Source organism: Lytechinus pictus, chromosome 1, assembly GCF_037042905.1.
Source record: "Lytechinus pictus isolate F3 Inbred chromosome 1, Lp3.0, whole genome shotgun sequence".
In the NCBI taxonomy this organism is placed as follows: domain Eukaryota; kingdom Metazoa; phylum Echinodermata; class Echinoidea; order Temnopleuroida; family Toxopneustidae; genus Lytechinus; species Lytechinus pictus.
This window is the reverse complement of record NC_087245.1, coordinates 17,247,659-17,273,727: the sequence shown is the minus strand read 5'-3', so window position 1 is coordinate 17,273,727 and position 26,069 is coordinate 17,247,659. Positions and strand designations below refer to the sequence as shown.

The window sequence follows — 26,069 nt, the reverse complement described above, 5'->3', positions numbered from 1 at the left end:
GTTTTTATCAATCTGTCGACTATATGCACGTGCGATGGAATAATGTGGCGATGGCTTTTTGCACTAGTATACAACCTGCCAACACTAGTATTCAACCTAGTGATAAAAGATGGCCCTGTCTCTCAATCTGCCCTTGTCCCATCCGACTGTGGACTAGACCATTTGAGATGAGACAAAACAGGGAATTAGTCAAAGCCAGAGACTTAAATAGATCTAGATCTAGTTGAGCAATCTAAACCATTTTGAGATTTGCTATCTATCATTACTAGGTTGAATACTAGTGCAATTCAGTGCAAAAGATCATCGCCGCATAATTCGATCCTCCACACATACAGTTGACAGATTGATTAAGAAAATACCGACAACAGATTACCCTGTAAGTAACAAAGGTATGAAATTAAGATAAATTCCCTATTTCTAAATATTTGGGGGAATTTCTACAAATGGATTGAATTGTGCCGGGTTGAATACTAGTGCCCAAATGGTAATTGTTGCAATATGAAACTTGAAGTGAACTCCCTTCCCAAGACTAATACCTTTATGTAGCTGCAGTACGGGCAATGGAAAACCATTATGCTTGTAAAAAAATATAGCAACATCACTTAAAAAACACAAAACATGTCTCTGATGATTATGATAAGTATTTCATGAATTTTGCTTAAATAACTTTATGCAGAATTTAATGAAAATGTAAGAAGTATAAAAATACCTAAATTTGGGTCATTTAATGTTATGTATTTGTCTCCTGATCCAAACCTGTAGAGAATAAACAGCATTAATTCCAGGGTCCAGTAACACAAAGGTGGTGATTAATCGTACACTTGATTTTCACGATTGATTGTACATTGTAGTCAGTGGAATCAATCATAGAAAAATGTTCTACGATCATTGCAAAGCTTTGTGTTACGGGCCCCAGGTATCTAGAAATATCCCGTGGTTGCTGGATTGCGACAGTTCAAGGAAACACATCTGTATATGGAAAGGAATAACTAATTTCTCTGTGTTTCATACAGGATCGTGTAGATGCAGGCAAACCCACAGCCATTGCTATCTCTATCCAGATGGCTGTTGGGACATCACATGGTCTCATCCTTGTATTTGGTATGTAGATAATTCTTGATCAGTATAAATGATTGCTTTGGTCACACTGGGAAACCAAACTCTAGACCGACAAAAGCTACTGTATACATTACTAATGACAGACCATTGGTGCGGTTTGGGTCAAATTACATAATAGCATGGCTTGCTGGAATGTCAACTACCATGACAACAGTGAAAATTCTGCTTTTTGATTGGCTTTTCCAATGAAAGGTCATATAAACTATTTATGAAATGGGGCCCTGGAGTTGGTTTTGCCAAGTGTGACTGCAGCATATGTTTGTCTGTATATGTCACGAAAAGTATCAGTCATTATGGTATTAACCCAGTTGTGAAAAATTGTCATCAACTAACTTAAAGATAATGTTTGAGTGAATTCAAGGTTGGACTCTTAAATTGTTTTGTGCTTTACAACCAGAAGAATTCTTTTGTTGCCAAAGTGATTGGCCAGTGAAGGTTGAAAACAGGACTGAGTCGTGTCAGAATGGTTGTTTTTTTCTTGATTCCGACGGTGTCTTATCTTAGTTAGTGGGCATAATCTGGTTTTCTAGTGGATGAAATGTTGGGAACTGAACACTTTAAACACAACATTATCAACAAGTCATGGACTTTCATGTTCCCTACTTATAAAATTCTTTATCTATATTGAACAATATTGACTTCAAAACTTAATGTTTTATCTTGTCGGAGGAAAAAATAGAAATGTTTCATATTTTGTAGACAAAAGAAGTAGTCAATGTATGGTTTTATCTTTATTTGCCTAGCCACCAATGGTAAATTTCAAACTTTTTTGTGAAAAACAAGCAAAGCTTTCAAATGCTACAACTTTTCTTATTCTACATCTGTTTTGGGTGATATTTTCAGTAATATTGATTTTCCTTTTTTTTTCAATTTGAACAAACTTATTGAACTTGGCCATTAAGTTATTTCTGTGTATCATGTTTCTACTAGATCCCAAGCAAGTTTTAAGATGGTGCTTAGGTAGCACAGCTGTAGGTGCTCAGTACGGAGCAGTGTCTGCTCTTAGTATCAACAATGATTGTACGAGATTGTTGGCTGGCTTTGCAAAGGGACAGGTAATTATTTCAGGCACCATTCCTGGAAACTCTCAAAGTTCCTGTCTTTTGTACTTTTCTGTGTGAATCATTTCTTTTGAAAAGATGAGGTCTGAAGATCCACTTATTGATTAAACTTTGAATCATAGTCCGTGCCTGCAGTTTCATCAACTTAAATCAAAATTGAAATTGATTTTAAGATTAATGAAACATCTATAGGATAAATCAAACTTTATTGATAATGTTGAAAAAAAATTGAATTATACATGTACTTCAAGGATGTGGCAGTCCTGGGGGGTGTTTCACAAAGATTTAAGTATGACTTAGGTTGCACTTAAATGCCGATGCGTACATGATATGCAACGCACAATCTTATTGATCAATACGCAGTAGTGCGCATCCTCTTGGCGTGATCTGACCAATGCTGTCATGCCTTTTATACCGCACGCAACTAGACATTTAAGTGCGACTCTAAGTCGTACTTAAATCTTTGTGAAACACCCCCTGATTTGTGGTATGCATACTCCAGAGGTTGTTTCATCAGCTATGATTTTTAAAAAATAATTATTTATATAGGTGAAACACTATCTTCCCAGATTTGATGGGAAATGGAAAGACCTATTTCTACTCTTGACCACATTATTTATTAATATCAACTCTAATAGATTAAAAATATGTTTATTTCGTCTTTGTAGATGACAATGTGGGATTTGACATCGGGAAAATTGTTACGAACGATCACTGACGCCCATCCACCCGGCTCTGCAGTGCTTCATATTCAAGTGAGATAGCTGAACTTTTTGTAGTGGATGAATTTTTCTGCTGTAACAATTCCACATTAACAATTTCTGTATTTGAATATTTGGCAATCGATGCCCCTGAAACCATATCCAAAACCAGGGAATATAGCAATTATTGAAGACATATTATGCCAAATGATATTTTTAGCTCAGGACTCATTAAGCAAACCATAGTGATTGATCATAATTTTTTTTTTTTATGATAGATTTCATAGACCACAATGTAAATTGAACATGAAAATCAAACATACATTCAGTCACTATTAAAGCTTTCTGTCAGATGCTGGAAGGTCATTGGAAGTCAGGGAATATGATAAATGGTAAAGTGTATTGACCATGAATGATTATCAAATGCATCTTTGTAATCCATCCTCCCCCCTCCTTCCCACCAGTTCACAGATGATCCAACTTTAGCCATATGTAGTGACTCGGGAGGATCTGTCTTTGAGCTCAGCATGAAGTAAGTAATCTGCGGAGAGTGTCATGAAACATCTCTTTATCAATTTTCCTGAGACAAATCTGCTCTGAGCCAATCAGATTCAAGGATTTGAGTAGCTTGTAACAGTTGTCATTGAAAACATCAGTAATGAATTTTTTCATGACATCCTCATCTGTTAACTGCACTACCTACCTGTGAATAATTAAAGCAGTGTTTTTGATCAAACCCCAAATACTTGTGCTTTATTGAATGTAATCTGAAAAATTAGAAATATCCTTGAGCATACACCATGTACAAATTGTTCCAATCAGTTGATTTCGATGATCTTTGTAGGTTTGCATGGTCGAGTTTATAACATGGAGAAGGTTTATGGTTCACCATGTGTTATATGAAGAAGGGAAGGAAATACAGGCAGAAAAATTGAAAAGGAAAGACGAGAAAGGATGAAAAGAGGAAATTAGAAGTTTTCTTTAAAGTGAGTGAAGTCCTGAAAAGGACTGTAAACCAGATGAGATGAGCTGAATGTGGCTTGAGTAGTGATAGTTTGAGTAGTAGCAGGATGAAGTTCAGTTGAGTTCATTGTTCATTTCATCTCAGTCAGTAGGCAGGTCCCCCAAAAGTGGCTTCTTTCATCCAAGTGATATTCATGACAAGAGAAGTTTTGCATATTTAATGAGGTTGATGCGGACCAAAACACCTTTTCATTTGGTCATTGCTGCTCTAACTGTACATCAAATTTCATGATTTTGGTATCATCGTAAAGGAGGAGAATCATTCTTTCAGATCATGTGTTTGAATTTGTTCAAGGATTTTGTAACGAAGGTGAAACTTTTGATCTAAACTATGCTAAAAAATAATTATTTTCACCTGACCAAAGGTGCTATTTTTACACTTTATTACTGTTTGAGCCCAAATAATTTTTAGATCATGATAAAGCTGAATATGTATGCTGTAAAATGGTATAGGTTTCAAAATAAGAATTGGTTTAATCGGGTCAAGATCACACTTTTCGTTGGCCAAGTACATAAAGCAGCTTGAAAACAAGAATACTGCACTCTGATTGGTCAAAGAGACCACACAATGGCAAATTCCAACGGTTCCAGTGCCTGGGTTCACGGGAAGGTCACACTCCTCATGTGGTAATCTCCTCAAATTACCCGCACCTGTTTTGTGAACCTTATCCAGCCAATCAGAACTCTTGATTTCATGCTACTCCAAATCTCGTCTTGTACCTTGGAGGGAAAAGTGTGATCTTGACCCGATTAAAAGGTGCCACATATCAAGAGTGACATTGTGAGAAAGTACAGAAGTTCAGCTTTATGGTGATATAGATATCATTGAGGCTCAAAATAAAAAGTTTTGCACAATTTGCAAAAGAAAACAGAGGAAGAAAATTCAGTTTTGAGGCACATTTTCAGGCCAGAAATTCACCTATTTATGAAAATATTGTAAACAAAATAAATGACCAATATGAAAGAGTAAAATTTACTCTATCTGATGGTGCATTGATATTTCATTTGACTTGAGGTTAAAACAGGTAAATTCTTAGAGGAAGAAAATCTCATGAATCACGAGATTTTGCAAGGAAGAGGATTCAGCCACGAGATGATTTGGATGAATCTGGCCTTTTTGCTCATTAGCATAGGGACCTGCAGTCTGACTGATCTCTGATAATATGATTGCATTATATATATATATATATATACATCAAATATACACTTTAGGACTTTTGGATAAAATCAAATGCATAAGGGGAAAAAATGTTATTCACACTAGTACAAATGATACCTGAATACAATTAGACCTGTTTAGCAAATTGAGAAATAGATGAACATAAAATAGAGCCAATATTGGTGACAAGTAAAACAGGTGAAAGAAGAGGGTTACATCGCAGATATTGATTTCATATTATGATGTTACAGGACACATAAATTTTGTTGGGCATTAATGCCAATTTGTTTGACATTTCAACTTTTTGAATTACAATTGAGAATTTTTTGTCCTTCCTTACAGGAGAGTTATGGGCATGAGAACGTGTGAGTCAAGGTGCCTGTTTTCAGGAAGGTAAAGTTTTTCTCAGATTTTGCAGATTCATGTCAATTTCACGCTTCATGTTTAATTAAGCCAAGTTCATCTTCATATGCCATAAAAGCCATATAGGCGTGGCATTGGACAAAGTCTTACACAGAAAATTTAAAAGAAAATTTTAAGAATTACTTGATTATTTTCTTTAGAACTTGAAATCAAATACCAAAATACCCAAAACCATGAAGCCCTAGAGTTGAGTACAGTATGTAAATAAATATAATTAAGTTTGATTTATGTCTTCTGTGTTTCTTAGCCGAGGTGAGGTGTGTACCCTGGCCCCACTCAGAATGGATACCACTATAACAAGTCATCCACTCAAAGATTTCTCACTTCTTGCCATGGCTACTCTCTCTAAGGTACAAACAAAACTTGTTCTTTTTCGTTCGGTTTAGTTGTTAATAAAGATAGTTACTTGAGAATAAGTTCCAGTTATACCTATTACAGAATGAACATTAAATGATTTTGGTCAAAATACAGTAGATACACAGTAATTAGCAACATTACATGGTGTAATATGGCATGTGCCCACATTTGACTTGTGCTTATTTTTCTTGGTGATTTTTAAGTGTTTTTTTTAACACTGCTTGTTTATCAATCAGCTTTCATAGTTTCACAATATTTTGCTTATTGTATGATCATAGTGTTAACCATTTTCCTTGATTTAAAAAAGAATCTCAAAATTATGGGTTATTGCATCTACTTGAATTTGGCAATTGGATGTGACTTAACTAAAACTTTCAGCACTTGTATTTGCCATAGTTCCCTGAATGAATTCTTAAGGTAATATCTACAATGTACGTAGTCTTCATATTGCATATCATTGAATGTATGTGTGTAAAGTTGAGATAACTTCCTTTTATTTGTTTCAGGTGTTCATTGTTGGACTGAGACCTAGGTTAACTGTAATGTTTACAAAGCAACTCAGAGTAAGTTCAAAATGGTCAAAGGGCGTTGTCCATAAATAAGTTGGAAAACTTGGTGATACATGTACTTAAATGACAAGTTCTCTATTTAATAGTCAGTCGGCCAATCAAGGAATTATGTCATATTCTGCTTTCTGAAATATTTTTTGTCAGAATTTGATATGGAATTCTTTAAAAATGGAAGTAGAATAAAAATGTTTATCAAGTGTTCCCCTTTCCTATTCAAATTTCTTGATCTTAGATATTACATGTATCACTTTCCTTTCAGTCGTGTTTCCTTCTTGACTTGGAATCCGTATAATTATAATAGTAGTTTAATATATGATATCTGTGAAAGTATTAAAGTGCGAACTGTCTTTCTTTTTTATCAGGGAGACCCTTCAACTTTGCCCCTCCTTGCCTGGCAGTTTGTCATCATCCAGGTCACTGACACTGCTAAGGTCGTTGACCCTGTCCTTGCCTGTGCTCGAACAAATACCATCAACTTCTATCAGGTGAGAGAATTTTATTTCCTTTTGTCTCTTTTTATATAAATAATTGTTTGTCATGCAATATGAAAGGTCAAAATGATTTTCATAAAATATCTCAAAAAGGATTTAAACTTTATTCAAAACACAGAGAATGGTCACTGCTTTCTCAATTTTCTGATGATTAAAATCATGTTCTAGCTTAAGTCTTATGCATTAATAATGCACAGGATTCAGCAACGCTGTTTATGTAGATTAAACCAAATAATTTTGCGTTAAGATATACATGGACAGTTCTATCTGATCCCCCACCTTTTATTTCCTCAAATGATTTGTTTTGTATGTAGTTCATGTGACAAACTGGAATACTCTCAAATTTTCATGGCTTGGGCAGTTCATGAAGTCAAGTTAGAATAGAGAAACATGTGGACCGGATGTACATGTACAAAAGGGTTGATTATATTATGGAAATATTGTAATCAACCCTTAGATGTAAGATCTAATCACTTATCAATTCAATTTCTGACCCCCCCCCCCCCATTTTGTGTTTGTGTTTAGGTGCTTTATCAAGAAGATGGTAACAAGGTTAAGTTTGCTCCTCTCCAGAGCATAATTCTCCCCTATAGTCTTCTCAATGTACAGGTAAGATATAGTTCAGCAGAGTTCTATTCAATGTCTGGTATATGTGAAAAATATAGAAAATAAGAGAAATGGCATCCCTCTTGAGAGAGATATTTTCATTTTCAGAAGTGTATGAGAAATTGTGATAGTAGACTGACAGTAATACATTCAGAAGTTAATGAAATGGCTTAAGTCTCAAACATATACCATTTTCCTGACTTCTTCAGTTTGTATATGATAAACAATTCTTAAGACAGTGTCATGTTGATAAACTGCTGGAAACTATCACTAATAGTCCACTCATCATCTGACTTTGCTCTTGCTGCAACTCTTGGCTTGCAGTTTTCCAGTGAATGGAGGAATTCAACACAGAAGAATGTTTTACTTATTCATGAATGGTTTTGAAAAAAAGAGAAATTGAATAATATGCATTTAACAGGAAGTAAAAGAAGTTGGAGTTTGTAGATATATATTACTAGGTCAATTTATATATTCATTGCATTGTCACATGGGCATGTTGGTTTTTGGATGTTTACCCAAAAAGTATCAATATGAAATGTAATGACATTGTGTATTCAATAAGCTGTTCAATATATTCTGCAGGGGCACTAAAATGTTTACATCTTGAGAAATGTAATATTTAGTAGAGTGAAGAGAAGGGTTCCTTTAGCATGAAAAATTGTTTCATCATTTTATTTGAGTATAAATTTGGATTGGGTCATGACTTCACATACTATAGCCATTCAAAGTAAAGTGATCACTCCAGAAATCCAGGATACTAGATCTTGTCATCCAAACAGCTGTATGCATATTTAGTGAATATTTAAATATTATAATTTCTAGTGGATGAATGCAAAGACTCTAGTGACAGTGGATACAACGGAGAAGCTCCATGTCATCGATGTCAAGTCAGAAGAAGAGCTGGAGGTCATCGATCTCGGAGACGTTGAGCTCGTTTATGGTAGCAGTCACTTCAAGAGCCTTGCCACAGGAGGCAATGTCAGCAAAGCATTGGTAAGATATCACCTTGTAGTTTGTTGTCACTGGAGCGTTGGGGATAGTATGGCAGCAATAAATGGTTGAAGATTCTTGTGGCGTTGGGTGATATTTTAAAGTCTCTGATTTTAGATTCAACAATATTGGCACAAGGTCAAAATGGAGTTGATGTTTTTTGTTGTTATTTGAGGGGTTGTGATAAGTAAAGTCAGCAAAGCAATGAATGAAAGATCATTTAGTAATTGTAATCTTCGAATAACAAAGCATTGTCAAGAGATCATTTAGGATTTGCTGTAAGTGATGCCAAAGCTGCAATTTTTTTTACCAGTATTCAATTTATCAATATATATAGATTTTGTCTGCATTTATCACTTTATCCGCAATCACCTTGTTACTGAATGAGAAAGGTCTTCCTGATCTGCTAAAAAAAATTTCCATGAAAACTGAATACTACAGTAAGGAATGTTCAGGGATTGCATATGATACTGTTGAGTTTCTGTATCTATATGAAATGACTATTGTTCCAATTCCAGCACTAATATTCATGACATTTAGGTGTTCTTGCTCTCTTAGTGTCAATGATTTATTCTGGAGTTTAGATAGCTGAATAGAAGGGATACTATTGTCTATGTGGTTTCTTGATTGAAAATGAGAAATATTTGGTTTTATAACATGTATTATAATTACAGGCACTTGCAGGGGAAAGGGCGTGCTACCAATCTATTGCCACCAACAAAGGACAGCTAATTATTCTTGGTACAAAGGTATAACACCAAATTTTATTTTAATGAACACTTTGTATTGAAGTTCCTTAGCTTTGTTGTGATTAGATTATTGAGATTTTGTCCTGATTAGAAGGAGTTCCTATTCTGAACTTGGGTTGAATTTGGAATTTATTATATTAAAAAAAAATTAACTGTTGACCATGGGTGACCAGATACATGTATGTCACAGCGATAGTTATTTTATTGTCAACTTCATTGACACTTAAAATATAATATCAATGACTTACATATAACATGATCAAACACTGTCTTGGAATTATTATATGTATATGCTTAATAGATTCCTAATGATTGAATAGAGCCAGGTTAAGTTTAACCAGGGATCAAAATAGGTGTCAGTGTGTTCAGACTTATGTGGTACCTTGTTTACGTTATTAATGATACACATACATCTTTCATTTTGATTTTGGTTGCGGTAGGTTCAAAGGAGGCAAATATAAATGAGAAAGTAGTATAAACTAATTGATATGGTCCATTTTTTGTAAAGCTAAGGGAAAATAAAGAGGAATAAATCAGAAACTAAATGAAAAATGAGGGAGCAAAGGGAATTTTCTGATAATTGATGAGTAAAACAAGATATCTTTGTCTTAGATGTTGGTTGTGCTGATTGGATGTGTAGTTGTTACTGATGTTGTTTGTGAGATTCAATTATGTTATATTGTCTTGTTTTATACAGTCTCTTCATGTAATGAACCTCAGGACATGGCAGCAGGTACGCTTATTCCTTACTCATTTATTTGTGTGAAAGTCCAATGAAAATCTCTAGGACAATTCAAAAAGTCTATATTTACTGAATAATTTCATAATGATCATCAAGTGGTGTAGCCTTCTTTGATTTAGTGTTCAGTCTTATTTTTCTTCGTGAAATATTTGCAGTGGTTTTATGAGTATTGTTATTGCAGATTTGGGATGTTGATGTAGCATTTAAGCTGCAGTTGTTTAATCATGTTATGGTATGATGTCATATCTTTATCTATTACATCCCTTTTCTTCAATAAAGACAAGTACTTTTTATTTAAACATTGAAAGAGGATGATTAATTCGAATGTTCCCATTTGCATGCCTCAGTGGCATATATTATAACTATGGTGCATATTTTTTGCTGCTTTTTAATGTCATTTGTATCATTGTTATTCCATTTCACAGCGACTGGAAGTTTTATTGAAGGCTGGCAAGTACAAGGACTCCCTCCAGCTTGCCAGCTCCTTTTATAATGGCAAAGCAAAGGCAGTGATTGGTAAGATTTACATAATAATTATAAAAAGAAAAAAAGAAAGGGTACATTGAATAAGAAGGTTGAAAGATTTACATATAATGATTGTTCATAGAAGATGAGAAATACATATGCATGATGGCAAGTATGTTTATTTCATGTAGTATACAGTATTGAGAAAGGCATGAATTAGTTGATTTTATACTTGAAAGCAGTGATACCATCTGCTTTGCTTACCTCTACATATATTTTCTATTTCAAGCTGAGATTCTGAATCCCATTTTTGTTTTATTTACAGGTGTTCTACAAACTTAATTAACAGGACTTCTTGCCTTTGAAAAAAAAGAGTTCAATATACATAGACACTTTTGAAGGCTGTTTAAATCTTGTAATCTTGACTATGATCTTTTATGGCAAAGACTATAGTGGATGTCAATATGATCATGTACAATCAAATATTACAATTCAATACAATCTTTTGATATTACCCCCCCCCCCCCCCCCCCCTCTCCATCCCAGATCAAAGATAGGTTCAAAGTGACACGTTTTAACAGTTCTTTATATCCCAATGTATTCTAGGGGATTATATTCTTAACTAAATATTAACTTTCTCCTAATTCTTTTTTTTTTCTTCAGGTCTTGTAAAGAAGCAACCCCAGAGACAGGCAGCAGTTGCTGACAAGGTACTTTGCAAATTGCTCTTAATAATAGTAATGTTTTATCTGTCAGCTGTTTCATGAAGCTGTTTGTATGTTTCACATAACTTTGCACACAACTGGTGATCTGTTGTTGTGCTGATTGAGATACCCAAATATACAGTACCTCCCTGTTCAAGCGTACTCTCTACAAACACAGTAAAATTTTACCCAATATTGGGTAGAAAGGGAACATGCATATTTGCTGGGTATTTTTTTACCCCATATTGGGCTATTTCAACGCAACATTGCATAATATTTACAAAATATTTTTTTATATGGTTAAGTGCTCAAGGTGCTCCTATATTGCCCCGGCTTAGCTACTTTAGAAGTCTACTAGTTCCGGTGCTCACAGCTTTTTATGCCCCTGCATGTTCCCATTTTACCCACTATTGGGTAAACCTGTTTTTAGAGTGTAGTGGGAGTATATTTCCTATTATCCCAATGAAATCTTAACATATGTCAATGTGGATGTTGCATTCAAATATTTGTTACCAACAATATTTTGTATGTGCAGATATCAGATTTTACCTTTACCTCCTGAGAAGTAAGGGGATTGAGAATCTAATTAAGCACCAAACAACATGCAACCATGCATAAATTTGTAAAATTGAGTGTAACATACAAGTACAGTAGCACTACCCTGGTCAAGTTTCTCAGCTCACAGTGAATACATCCACTCCCTGGGGAACATTTGACTAGGTTACCTATCATCACCAAAGGGGAGGGTACTAAATGTCAGTTGATATCTTGCAAGACATTATAAATTTTTGATGACATTTTCATTTTTGTACTGTTTTATTTTACTAAGCCAACTTGTTGATGTGGAAATTTTTCTTCTTCAGACCTGCCAACCTACAACCAAAAAAGTATTCTTAGAAGGAAAAAAGGAGTATTTTTTGACAAAGAGTATTTTTGACAAAAAAGAGTATTTTAAAGAAATTTGTCTCAACGTACATGTAACAATCGCCAGCCTATTGTAGTCAGATCAGTGAAAAAACATGTGAAATGACTCTACTTGTGCTCGTAAGCAAGAATTTACTTTTCTTTTTCATGCAACAAGTCTGAGCGAACGCACAAATCAGACTCTGAAATCACATCCATGTATCAAATTTGACACTTTCCATAAAAAAGACCATAATATATCCTCTATGTAAAAAATAGACAGATCTACTCTCATAATTGAAACTTTCATCATGTCTACAAACTACTACACATGTATCATTTGTTCAGACTTCCACATATGTATTTAACTGTACACTAAACTTTAGAGACCTTAAGATGATTTCCATACTGTTACATCTGAGTATGTATTAATATTTACAAACTGTGTACAAAGTTTCATTATCCAGATGAAAAATAAGAATGTTTTCAAAATTAAAAATATATCTATTTATCACATTGAACAATGATGATGAAACAGCAGCTTACATAATGAATGATTTTGGTTCTAGAGGATGCTGAGCAATAGAAGCAGGTCTGCATAAAGTCTATAGGTGAAAATGTTAAGCAAGTGGTATTGCATTACTTGAAAGTGTGAGCACTGTCACTCATATTACATTATCCTTGTTTTAATTTTCAGAGTATTGATTTTTAAAGGGAACACAGTAAATTTCACAAATATGATATGTACATTCACTATTGATTATGTACAACCTGATGAGAAAACGTGAAAATTACCTGGAACACCCCATTAAAAAAATAAAAGGTTTATAGTTTCTCCAATAAAATTCACATTTACCATATGTATGTGACTTTTATTCCATTTGGTATAAACATGTATTTGAATAGAAGCAATTCCTTTCAGCCTCCTGTAATTGTGTCTCATTTCAATTTGGACTACCTTCCACAGTTCAGTTCTACATCAAATGCAGTTCCAATGTCAGGAGTCCAATTCTACATGGGAAATATCTTGTCTAATTAAAACTCTGAAAAGCTTTCAAATTTCAGTTCTGTCTTTTAAAGCAGCTCCATATTTCTAACTTTAATGTAAACTGTCCTATTGTACTGACAGCAGATGCCAATGTTTTAGTTACCACTACACTCTAATGCAACTTCTGAAGTTCAGTTATGACTTAAAATTGCATCACCATTGTTCAGCTCTATCAAACTAAAGTGAAATGCTTTCCTATGGGTTCACATCTGCGGTGTTAAGTTGCATACTGAGTTCAAACTTTCTGCATTCAATGTACATATATTACTTTAAGTGGGCTGCATCTCATGAGATTTTGAGTTGTATGCAACTGTTGCTCATTTGCGTTTCTCTAGGAGTTTGTCAGAGAAGTTGATTTGGCGACAATCTTGGCCCATTGCTTGATTCCACACCTTCCGAGTAAGAAAGTCTGATATTGTTGAAGTCTTCAAACTTGCTCCAAACTCTGTTGAGTTCTTCCTGACTCGCGAAAAGATGCGTTTGTCAGTTGCATTGCTATGCTCGATGGTCAGAATGGTCAGAATGACCTTACTCAGGTTGGGATACTTCTTGGTGCCAGTGATTCTATTCTCCATGTTAGAAATCTGAGCCCATCTGCTCTCTCACCCCATTCAAAGTATCTACTTGGTATGATTCGAATTCTAACTCCAGAGCATCTTTGTCAATGCTTTCAAGCTTGAACCTATCTTCAAAATAGGCAACTGAAGAGTAGGTCATGTCTAGTCGCTTTGTTGGGTTAGCCACCATTGCATGTTTCAGGACATCATCTTGAAGAGGGAACTTTGTAATTATGTAGTTGCAAGCTGTAACAAAGTAATTCCTCACTGAAGAATAAAACTTTGATTATACAGTCTTCTCTCCCTGCTGAGCATGCATGCAATGTGACACGCGGTAGCCATGCGCGGTTTAGGGCCACAGCGATGTATGATGGATCGTGAAGGCCACGGAACGTGGATAAGCGCTGTGACTCGGTCTATGGAGAGCTGATCGTGTATAACACGATTCTCCATGATTGGAAATTTTGAAAAAATGTAACAAATCATATAAAAAAACGTATTGGCGTATTCATAGCCAAAAAAGAGTAACAAATACTCTCAAAGAGTAACGGTTGACATGTCTGCTTCTTCTATTCAATCCCAAATTTTACTTCTGGAGAGTGTCTCATAGAGCATCTTGTCAGTCCTTTTCACTGACAAAATTTCTCTGAGCCAATCAGATGCAAGAATTTAAGTAGCTTATAACATATAGGCAGTAGGATCACTGACAATTTTTTTTTCACGAAATGCTCCTGTGGTATTACTCTCTTGATTTATGTAGACTATTAATTCATGTTATTTTGTTTGCTATTCTTAGATTCTTCAGATCTTATTTGATTTTGTTGAGATCTCAATGAAGCAAGGACCTGAGAGAGGAGCAATTCACCTGCTAGAAGAACACTTTCAAGTAAGACTTGTCTTTCTTCTTGCTAAATCAGTTGTACCGGTAATCGCTAGGGTAATCTAACATCGGTAATGAAATTAATGTGAAAGCAGACAAAGGAAACACCTAATACTGTCTTAAATCTGAAAATGGCAGTCTATGGTACTTGATTATTAAAAATACTTATGACAACTCTTTTTCAATTAATGCTTTCTTAATGATCATTTGACTTCAAATTGATTCTCCCCTCTCTGCATTAATCAAAATACATATAGATACTACATGTACATGTATATCATTGTAGTTGCTCACAAAAAGGGTCCTTTTTAGTAAAGCTTTAGAAGAAGATGGAATTTCAAGGACTTATTTTAGCAAATGTAGAAGTTTTTCTCTTTGAGTATTGATTCAAACTATTGGAATTCACGACTTTCAATTAATCTCTGTTTAAATTTTTATCATTCTACTTCTTTGAGTTTTTTCTTTCTTTTGGAACAATTTGTCATCTTGCTTAGATTTCCCTTCTTCTTTTATTTTTGTTATTGTTAATTAACATTCATCAGCCATATTTTCACCTTCTATCTTATTCATTTTACAGAGAGTTGTACCAGTTTGTGTAGAACATTGCCTGATGCTCGGGAGAAAGTAAGTAAACATTTTCATTATTTTTTTATACTTATATATATTTGCCATGATTACCTATAGAAGGCAAGTCCAAGGTGCTTGGTTATAAATTTGGATGTCCAGTTTGTTACCAAGTTATGTTTAATTCACTACAAGTTCGGTATATCACTTCATTATTGCTGTAATTTTAGCTATGATTTAGTAGCTTTGTGAAATTAATGCTAATATGTGGTTATGCATTTAATCACAGACTCTCCCACTTCAGATATGGGTATGGTGAAAGGTCAAGCAATAAAGATGCAGGTGATATCAGTGAGAGTGTAGTGAAAAATGAAATTCATGAGAAAAGAACTCAATTTTCATCTCGACAGAAAATACAAAGACCTTCTTTGTTAACAATGCATGCATCATTGCACAGGTTGTATCGCTAGACACCATACGGAATAACGGGTTAAACCTGTAGCAGCTGTATTGTATTGATTATTTGATGAGTCATAAATGACTATTTATACCATATATTTTATCTTCAAATGATCTATTACAGTCACAGTTTGAAGTTTTAGATATTCAGATATGCTTCTGCAGGACTTTCTGTTGATCTTATTAAGCTGTTTACTGACTATGAGCTACTCTGTGGATATCCAGGTTGACGAGGTGTGAGAGTAATAACCACTGTAGGTAGGTGTGTTCATGTGTTACACTATATACGTTTCTCTGCCTTTAATAGGGACGTTCTGTTCGGATCAATCTACGAGAAGTTCAGACATGACATCATCGCCAAGGGGGTGTACCTAGAGTGCCTGGAGCCGTACATCCTCAACGACCGTTTGACCTCTGTGACCCCTGAGGTCATGAAAGATTTCATTGAGCACTATCGGGAGAAAGAGCTGATATCCAATGTCGAGGCCTGTATAGTGCATATGGACATTGCAAGTTTAGATATTCATCAAGTAAGTTGATAAGGACCGAGTTGCACAAGACTATCTAATCCAGTCTGATATTTGGCAGATGCTCAAACATTTAACTATGGGCTGTCCAAGAACATATATGAGTCATGACCAATTCAAGGAAATGGGATAATGGAAGCTTTCTATAGTACCATTGAATATATGATATTGGAAGTCCATGATTCCCTGTGCAGAAACTGTTTTTTTTTTAATGGAACTGTTCAGTCTCTGTGTGGAAATGATGAATTATTTTGTTCAAAAGATAGTGACATGTATCATGTATGTATCTTTTTTGTCATGTGTTTGGTCCTGAAAAGAAACACCAAGTTCAGTGTTGAAATCATAAAAAACACTATTATTGCTGCCAATTTAGAGTTTTTACTTATGTGACTTTGTCAATGATGTTTTGTTTTTCCTTTACAAGGTTGTATCACTTTGTTGGGCTTATGGTTTGTACGACGCCATCATCTACGTGTACAACAAAGGGATGAATGATTACGTAACTCCTCTGGAAGAGCTTCTACAGCTGCTTAGAGCTGCTGTCAGAGCCAGCAGTCAACTGTCAGGTATGGATTAATGAAAAATAGATTATTTGGAATGCACTCTCTCCACTCCCTGGGATTATTCTTGTGATGTTTTGTTGTATATTCTGCTGTGTATTTGGACATTGTATTTCTTCAGATTGTATCCAGAATTGTAGCTGTCACAACAGATTAATTCATTTCTTTTTTTACTCCCCATTGAGCTTTCTTGAATTGAATTCAGAGCTGTCAAGTAGTACTGATTTTCAGTTATTTGTTCTGGAAGTGAGAAGAATACTAATGATTCGTGCAAAATACTGATTTCTACTGATTTCAGTTTTATGCGTTGTCTTATAGATGGCATTTCCTTGAAGATATTGATTTCCTCACCAAATCAATGATTTTCAGCTTTTAAAATATTGAAATGTTTTTGTTCAGGTTGGTAATATGTGTTTGTTTGACTCCCTAGACAAAATGTTGACATTTTTTCTCCCTCTCACTCATGTTATTCATGATGTATGCACATTCTTCTCTTTCTGGCTAGCACCCTGGAAAAACATCCTGCTGTGATGAATTGGAATATTAAAAAATTATCATCATAATTCGATATTTGTAAATTTCATTTATAAAAGTGCTGAAGATAGGGTTAGATCAAAAGAGCTCTAGATGTAAGTAAAAATGGAAAAGTAGAGTGAATTTGTAAAAAAAAAAAACACTACACCACATACCACCCTCTGAATTTACCCACCATATTCACTTTGTCCAACGCGCGACACTGGCACTGGTCCGACGGTCCTAGACCAGTCAAAATTGCTGTCGGACCAGTAACTTTTCAGAAAAAGCCAGATTTACTGGTCCAAAATGACCAGTAAGATTATATCTATCTGATACAAAATATATTTTCTTCTCTTTTGTAAATTATAAGAATGGCTCTCATGAATTATGTTGTGTGTGTGTACTTTTTTTTTTTGGGGGGGGTAACAATAAGCAATAAAAGACAGCAAAATAAACTCAAGTCTTTTTTATATTTTTCCTTATTTTTTGGGACCAGTAAATTTTAGGTTCGGTCCAGTAAAAAATTGAAAAACTGGCAATGTACTGGTCCGACATGATCAGGTTGGACCAGTAGGAAAAAAGGGTTAGTGTGGAGCCCTGCTTTGTCACATATGGAAATCATGGTGATCGCTTTCTATTTGAAATATTTATTGTAGATAATCAGATAAATTACTCTCCTTGGTTTGTTTTTGTTTTTTCTTACCCAGACAACCAAATAAGACTAGGAAACAAGTTGCTTGTGTATATCAGGTAAGAGTTAACTTTCTGTAAATATCATGAAAGAATTAGTGAAATGGAGCTTGTAATTGTCTTAATTGTTCATGACGATCCTACTATGCATATTTTAGTTTGGGGTGAAATATATAACACTCTTTTCTATGTTTTTATTTTCTTTCAGTTGTTGCCTTGCAGGCAGGGCATACCCTATGGGTGATATACCAACACACCTAGTCCAAGATGTCAAGCAGGGGGTAAGAATATTTTGTTTGTATTTTAATCCATTGACTTCTATATTCTGTACATCCCATAGACCATGCACAAGAATCCCCTACCCCAATTCTTGAAAGCAAAGTAAAAATATTTTTGGGGGGAGGGGTCAACTCTGAATTATTAAATTAATTTTATTGAATTTTTAAAAGACTTGCATGCTTTTTGTAATCTATGTTTAGATTGAATATCTTTAATATGGGTGTTATGAATTTGATGTATAGTGATGGGTAAGAAAAGGGTCTGAAATGATTATAGGTTTGGCATGTCTGACAAATTACTTAATAATAAAAATACCATATTACATGGTAATATATTTCTTCTATAGAATTATACATGTACCCATTAATTAATAATTCTTTTTGGTTGGATATTATCTCATGTTTAGAAATTGTTATCACCTGTAAATACCAACACCATTTCTAGATGTGCTAAACTTTTCACACTCCCCTAAATGCTGAAATACTAAATTTTACCAGAGCTATAGCAAGTTCCTAAGAATGTCTGTTATGGGCCTGAAGTAACCACTATGAAACAGTGGCGGATCCAGGGAGGGGTGCCATTGGAGTAATGAACCTTTTTTTTTTGGGGGGGGGCAGGCACAAGTTCCCCTTACTTGGCAATCCTGGATGTGCAAGTGCCATGAAGTAACCAATACTCATGTCCTTATGATGCCTTATTCCTCAGACATACATGGACCTCTTCAAGAGGCTTTTTTGCGCTGCTTTTTATATTTCCTGTTTGTTATAATTGTTAATTACTGTAGGTTTGGAAATGTCTGACAGCACTTCATACCAAAGACCCGTCCCCAGATGAACCAACCTACCCTAACCTTCGAACCCTATTGACCTTTGACACCAGGGAGTTCCTCAATGTCCTGTCCCTAGCGTTTGAGGAACCAGAGTTTGATGCACCTCAGGAAGCTAAGTAAGAAATCAAGATTCTGTAAAGTATTACACTGTACGACTGACCCCTCATGCCTGTCTGTCTGACCATCCAAAACAAATTTTTTTTTGGATTGATTAGTATGTAAAATGAATTAAGATTGGAGTAAAATATGAGTTGGACATACTAAATAGTTTGATTGTTTTATGGAATTTTCTTCTATTGATGTTGCCGTCATACATGTATGTAAATAAAAGTTTCATGATATTACAACTATTTAATTTTAAAGGATTTTTTCAAAATGTAGATTATGTATTCTGTATTGTACTTGCAAATAAATGCCAAGTCAAATTTGGAGTACTAATGAATTGTGAGAATGTCTGGGGGAGATGGGTGTCTTTTAAATATGACCTACATTATGGTATTATATTCAGGATAATCTGAGTACTGTGTGTGGTAAAAAGAAAAGAGCTAAATGGGTAATGCACAATTTCCAAACCAACCCTTGTGTGCAAACACATTTTTCTGTGCAGCTGAGGTGCATAAAAATCATTTTTAAGTTCTACCAAATATGAAATTCTGGTATGTTTAATTTAGAGAGTCATGGCATTTCCGGGATAGAACATTTCAGGGGAGCGTTTCATGAAAGGACTTGTCAGACGTTTTATCCGACAAGTCCCATTTTATCAGACAGTTACCACAGTAACAATGCTTCTCAGCCAATCAAAATCCAGAAGAGCTGTCAGATCTGACAGCTTGTCGTAATGTTGATGAAACGCTCCCCAGGTGAGAAGTTTTTTTTAAAGAAAGAATATTGATAATGAATAGTAATCTCAATAACCTTTTGATGTTTCCATTTTTCCAGTTCAATGCAATCTAGACAAAGGATAGTAGACATTCTTCTACAAGTAATGGTAGAAAGCGTTGGCTTCTCGGTAAGTAAAGTAACACATAATGATTATGGTCAGTGATTGGCATAGAATAGGTTTTTTTATATTGAGTGTAAAGTTACATAATCCAATGAAAAGAATTATATGTAGTTGAGAAGTATTATATGATTTTTATTTATATACTTAATATGTCACAGACTTTTCTCACAGACCAATTTTTTTACAATTTTTGTATTAATTGTTGTCAATACATTGAGTATTTGCTTATGCTGTGATGTTGAGATGCAGCAATTGAGCAACTGATAAGATTTTCATGATTGAAATGTGTTAACATTTGCTACCATGCTTTTAATAATGTGTTTTTATTGACCTTAATATACTTGTGTACAGATTTTATTCATGTCAATTGAATTTGATTAAATCTCTAAATTACAAGGTTGCCTTTTTTAGAGAAAAGTAGGGACTCCTACTTTTTTCATAATTTTGTTTTCAATATGAATGTGTTATTTCTATAAATTCTTAGTGGCATCCATGTATTTTCTACTTTCTTTGATCTTTTTGTCTTGTCATTTTAGCCTGCTCAGGTCGGCTGTCTCTTCACATTCCTAGCTCGTCAGATGGCCAAACATGAAAACACTATCTACGTCAATAGAATGCTCTTTGAACAGGTATGAAAAAAAATCCTTACTTCTATCAAATTATATGCTTCATCTATCCATCATGAATGTTTCATGCAAAGTGTAAGATTGTTATAGAATTTATCTTGATAGTAAATACATGTATACTAATAATCAGTCTTAGGATATTATTTGGTGTCCAGTTCCATGATGTGTTTACATTGTTTTGTGGTCTATTTTATGACTGATATTAATAATAATGATGTGGAACAAAAATATTTTGTGCATATTTCTTTGTTATGTTTGCATGGAATGATCTTGAATAGGGGATATGAAAATTTTATCAGTCTACTGGCAGCAATAGACATCATGTCCTCTCTTTGAGTTACATACATGTATAGCTACTCCTGAAAGTGTGCATGTACATGTACATGTACATGCCTGTTAAACTCATCTCAACCAAACACTTGCTTTATATGGTCTCCATAATTGTAGTAAACTCTTGTATTGCTTTTCCCTATAAGATGTGTATTACTTCTCTGTTTTTGACAGGATTCAACACTCACACTACATGTATTATTTAATGCTATAAATTGGTCTCATAAATGAGATGTGTGATTTCGTACAATTGAATGCAGGTATTTTATTATATAAAGTTCTAGTTATATAATGTAAACTTGAGTGCAACTGGTCATCCATAACACCCCTGTCCTTATGTCATTTTCTCTTGATACTGCAGTCGTATTCTATCTTACCAATTATTCTTTTAATCTTTGCTCATTTCCTTTATTGCACCATTTTCACTTGTTTTACGTGCTATCTTTATGACAGGTTTTAGAATTTTTATCCAATCCATCTGGAGAGACAAGGCATGAAGAGAGGGAGCAGGCTCTCCTGGAGCTCTTAAATGCAGGAGACCTGCTCCAGGTGGATCATGAAAGGCTCCTCCAGCTGGCAGAAGGAGCCAAATTGTGAGTGTTTGCAATTTAGACCTTACCTACATGTACCTACCTTACCTTTTTCTGACTCAATCACATGGTGGCTTTGTAGAGAGATCATCTTCATTATATTTTAGGATATCCTTTTCTAAGTGAAAAGTAATTTTCTAATTTTTCATCAGAGCTTTTTTACATTGTGCATCACTGTATTTTTAAGGTGAAAAATAAGAAAATATTTTTTAAATGAACAATAAGTAAAAGCATTTGATTCTGACTGGCTCCTGGACAAATGGGCACCCTATATCAATATATCTTGATCCATCGAATTGCAAGATTATTATATGCTGGTGCAGATCCAGTTGGATAAGATACAATATGACCCCTGAAATGGTATTGTATTCAATCCGTATGGATCAGCCTCTGAAATGTTCAGAACTCAGCCTGCTTAGACCTAATAATAATAATGCAGTTCTTATATAGCACATTTCAGACCTGAAAGGACTCTCAATGCACTTTACAGAAATAAAATTATAAAACATAAGGAATTACTTAGAATAACACTTAATCAACACTAAGAGAAATGTTTTAGGTTGGGATTTGAAAAGTCCAGGATTATTTTGTGATCGGAGAGTACTGGGGAGGGAATTCCAAAGGGTTGGGGCACTGTAGGAGAAGGACCTTTCGCTACGCGTCTTAGTTCTTAGTCTAGGTACTTGAAGGACTTGTTGAGTTGATGATCTAAGTGTCCTTGAGGGGTGTATGGAGAAACAAATTCAGAAATATATTGAGGGGCAAGACCATGGACAGGATTAAATGTTATTAGAAGGACTTTGAAGCGAATTCGTGATTTGATGTGTAGCCAGTGAGGTTCTTTGAGGATTGATGTGATGTTGGTTGATCTAAACGGAACCCCTTTGTATTTTGATTTTGCTCAATTGCAATAGTAGGGTTTTATCTGTTTGTATCACATTTGTCTTTGACATATAACACATTAATTATGTTGAGAGAGAATTTCTGTGATTTTTTCACAAACCCTCTGTCTTTTTATTATGTTCTCAGGGTTGACCTTTCGCTACCAATTCTCAGAGCCTCATATAGTCAATGGATAATGGCATATTTACACCTATTCCTGCTTATGTTTCTCTCTTTTCTCTTCTAGCTACCGAGTATGTGAAGTCTTATATGAAAGAAGAAGGGAGTTTGATAAGATTCTTCTCTGCCATTTAAGAGATTCATCAAGGAAAGTAAGTATTCATTCAAACATCTCCCTGTTTTTTTTCTTTCAAGTGATAGATGAATGATATGAGTGTAAAACAATTGGAGGGAGAAAGTAGACTTGCACAGAATTTTTTATCAATTGATTTTAGAAGCCAAAATTGTATACATGTATGCTATTAGAATAGATGATCCTATGCTTGATACAGTCAAACCTGCTTCAGCAACCTCCGTTAAATAAGAACCATCTATAGAGACCACAACTTTAGGCTCCTTTGAATAATTTTTCCAATTGAAATATGTTTTCTGGAACCTAACTCACAATGACCACCTGTTATAAAGACCACATTTTTTGTCTACATTGGGTTGTATTTAAATACAGGATTCACTATTTTTTTATGATGTATTTGAAATGTTTTCTTTTTTTCCTTCTTCTCTTTCAGGCTACCATATTCTCGTACATTCACCAAGTGATGATGGAGAGTTACTACACGGAAGCAGAGAAAGATGCAGTCCAGCGACAGGCAATTAAACATCTTCAGGTATAAATAATAAGCAAATTAATTGTTTATGTATATTTTGATCATGTACTTGTACATGTAGGTTGTAGATGACTCTAACAAATTTTAGAATAGACCCATGTAGGCCTGTATTCTGAACCCGGGTTAAAATTAAACCCTGGTTTAAAGTTGTGGTTTCACTATGGAGAGCCAATTGGAGTACAAATCCCTAACAGTACACATTCAATTTATTAACTCATATGACACCCAAATTGTTCATAGTTGTCTGGGAATGATAACTAAAGTATTTTTCTTCATTAAGAAAGCAAAAGGAAACAAAATAGTAAACATAAGAAATATACAATATAAACAGAATTTTCGAACTTTTGGCTCTCCATAATTTTAGACTGTGGTCTAAGTTAAACCTGACTTCAGAATACGGGCCGTAGTATTCATAGGTCATGAATGACATTTTACCCCCGTATATCAGTCAACCTGACAATATTCTTAGGGGTCCGTAACACAAAGATTAGCGATTACTTGCTAAATCGATAGAGTGCAGACTAGGAACCAATCAGAAGTGTTCTTTCATATTTGCTATTCATCGCTTAGCTTTGTATTACAGGCTCCAGAAAGGGTGTGAAGCATTGTAATTCAGTTAATCTACAGTTAATTGTAGTTTTAATCATGAATTCTTTTTCTTTACAAATAATACCTAGTTTGTGTTTAATCTTTACTTACGACTGCAATCGTGAAAATTGTCTTGTTTCCCCATTTTGAAAGCACAAATAATCTGTACTTTGTGTGCATCAACCAATATCGGTACCTTAGACTTCATTATTTGAGAAGAAAACAATGTTTCTCGTTTACAAAAACTAAAAGCTAAGAGATGAATACATTTACAAAGCTGCTGAACAATCTATATCATATTCCAACTTGTACAGGATTGTGCATGCTCTTTGCTTTGTTCAGTAGATCTGTGTTACCTAAATTTGTAATTTGTTGCAGTTTTATTTTCATGTTTTGTATTATACAGGATCTTGTTGCCATAGACAGCAGAGAGACTGCCCAGTTGGTCCTGAAAGTCTTTGCTCATTCGTTGAGTGATGTAGTCATACAACTTCAGGTAAGCTACCAAAAGTTCTTGTTTCCTTATCATCTCTTTAAATCAAATGACTTTGAAAGATGTGCATCCTGGAACTCAACTCTAGAATTTGTCAAAGCAAAAGGTTTATTCAAGGCAGGATTATACACCAGATTTCTGTTTTACCCAAATTTCAGAACCAACCAGAACTGCAGTATGAATTCCTTGAAGGTGTGTTTGATGGCAGAGATACAGGTAGCGCCCTCTATGGACGAGATGAGGCACAGCCTGACTGCTATCTACATGAGAAGTTCCTGGATCTGATGTGTACATTCAATCCTAAGAAGGTCCTTAACTTTGTTATGATGTCAGAGAATTACAGACTTGAGGAAGCACTTCATGTAAGTTTATCTTCATATTATTTCAATCAAGCCTCTAGTCCAGTATCACTATGTTTAAGGGACATTACTGGATGTGAATGTGGCATAATGAGCACAACTTGAGGTATTTGAGAAAATTTCTAAAATGTTGCGAGCAAGTGAAATTTTTTGGCCCTATTCAAATGAAAATCTAACTTTGTGATGAATTTTTATTTAATATTAAAAATATAATACCATAATTCACCCTCTTTTATTTTTCTTACATTTTCTCATTTTCATTTATATGCTCCCCCAACATCTGTATGCCAGTGCTGCATATGATACTAGATTTCTGGGAGAAGAATGTTATTTTTTTATTCTACTTCCTTTATCACTTCCACCCACATTACATGTCTATACAGCCGTTTGTTTGTTTTACATCAGGGAGAAATGTGTGTGAATGGTTACAGCTTAAGATGGCAATTATAATCAATTCTGTAAACCACCAAGAAACATGTATGCAATAATTACTGTGATACCTGGGAATTCAATTGAATTATTTGCTTTTTACAGATTGTACGCAAACACAAGATGTCAGAAGCCACTGCCTTTTTGTTGGAGAAATCTGGAGACATTCAAGGAGCCTTTGGGATTCTCATGGAGAACCTACAGACTAAGGTGAAAGGTCTCTCGGATGTGGTCAAAGGTCATGATGGAAGTCAGAATGATGGTGAGAAACTTGGATTCAAGTTTTTGTATTTTGTCACCCTTAAAATATAATGGGTGGTATTCTCACAAGTTAAAGATAAATTCCAGTTGTGGGGATGATCTCAAAATGACTTTTTACAGAATTTGATATAATGATCACCAAAGTGTCTGTTTGTATGAATAAAAAATATGTGCCAAAGGATTCTGGAAGAAATTGTGTAATTGCTAAGAAATAAGCAAAATAAGCGCGGATTCTGTCACTTCCGTCGGGTCTTTATTCTAGCAATAATAATACACTGTCCCACGTGTGCCTATCTGTGTTGGCGATCTTCAGTATGATCGTTTTTTAGCTTAGATATTATGATTTCACAAAGTTCAGTTTATGTAACTACCAGATCTAGATCCACGATGATATAGTAATACTTAAACTTGGTTTTACAGACTTCCTCAGGAAATCAGTATTTTACTGCAACTACTGTCATTTAGCTTTAATCTGAGTTTAAATCAAGAATGAACAATAAGTTGATTCCACACTTATATGGAATAATAGGAATCATATTCCTTATACGTTCACGAAAATGATAGTGTACTTAACACTCCATGCTCTCAAAGGAAACTCCAACACCCATCCCACATTATTGTGGTAGTCGGCCTACATGATTCATGCTCTCAACACCAAAACTGAACCTGAAATTACCCAATGGTTGATT

The 26,069-nt window shown here is 34.7% G+C and overlaps 1 protein-coding gene across 1 annotated transcript in view; it reads left to right on the top strand.

The window, feature by feature from the left end:
* LOC129258539 (vacuolar protein sorting-associated protein 8 homolog) overlaps nucleotides 1-26,069 on the top strand; it is a 47,761-nt gene that overhangs the window by 7,893 nt on the left and 13,799 nt on the right. Inside the window, exons 6-34 of the mRNA XM_064097389.1 lie at nucleotides 1,014-1,101; nucleotides 2,050-2,174; nucleotides 2,849-2,935; nucleotides 3,346-3,413; nucleotides 5,406-5,456; nucleotides 5,734-5,836; nucleotides 6,350-6,406; nucleotides 6,775-6,897; nucleotides 7,429-7,512; nucleotides 8,335-8,505; nucleotides 9,177-9,251; nucleotides 9,949-9,984; nucleotides 10,419-10,509; nucleotides 11,122-11,168; nucleotides 14,467-14,556; nucleotides 15,128-15,174; nucleotides 15,881-16,103; nucleotides 16,525-16,666; nucleotides 17,884-17,926; nucleotides 18,075-18,147; nucleotides 18,930-19,090; nucleotides 19,914-19,983; nucleotides 20,514-20,606; nucleotides 21,387-21,526; nucleotides 22,653-22,737; nucleotides 23,152-23,250; nucleotides 24,245-24,334; nucleotides 24,490-24,693; nucleotides 25,225-25,381. Of these exons, the coding sequence (XP_063953459.1) occupies nucleotides 1,014-1,101; nucleotides 2,050-2,174; nucleotides 2,849-2,935; nucleotides 3,346-3,413; nucleotides 5,406-5,456; nucleotides 5,734-5,836; nucleotides 6,350-6,406; nucleotides 6,775-6,897; nucleotides 7,429-7,512; nucleotides 8,335-8,505; nucleotides 9,177-9,251; nucleotides 9,949-9,984; nucleotides 10,419-10,509; nucleotides 11,122-11,168; nucleotides 14,467-14,556; nucleotides 15,128-15,174; nucleotides 15,881-16,103; nucleotides 16,525-16,666; nucleotides 17,884-17,926; nucleotides 18,075-18,147; nucleotides 18,930-19,090; nucleotides 19,914-19,983; nucleotides 20,514-20,606; nucleotides 21,387-21,526; nucleotides 22,653-22,737; nucleotides 23,152-23,250; nucleotides 24,245-24,334; nucleotides 24,490-24,693; nucleotides 25,225-25,381 (2,923 nt within the window). The remainder of the gene's footprint in view (nucleotides 1-1,013; nucleotides 1,102-2,049; nucleotides 2,175-2,848; nucleotides 2,936-3,345; nucleotides 3,414-5,405; nucleotides 5,457-5,733; nucleotides 5,837-6,349; nucleotides 6,407-6,774; nucleotides 6,898-7,428; nucleotides 7,513-8,334; nucleotides 8,506-9,176; nucleotides 9,252-9,948; nucleotides 9,985-10,418; nucleotides 10,510-11,121; nucleotides 11,169-14,466; nucleotides 14,557-15,127; nucleotides 15,175-15,880; nucleotides 16,104-16,524; nucleotides 16,667-17,883; nucleotides 17,927-18,074; nucleotides 18,148-18,929; nucleotides 19,091-19,913; nucleotides 19,984-20,513; nucleotides 20,607-21,386; nucleotides 21,527-22,652; nucleotides 22,738-23,151; nucleotides 23,251-24,244; nucleotides 24,335-24,489; nucleotides 24,694-25,224; nucleotides 25,382-26,069) is intronic.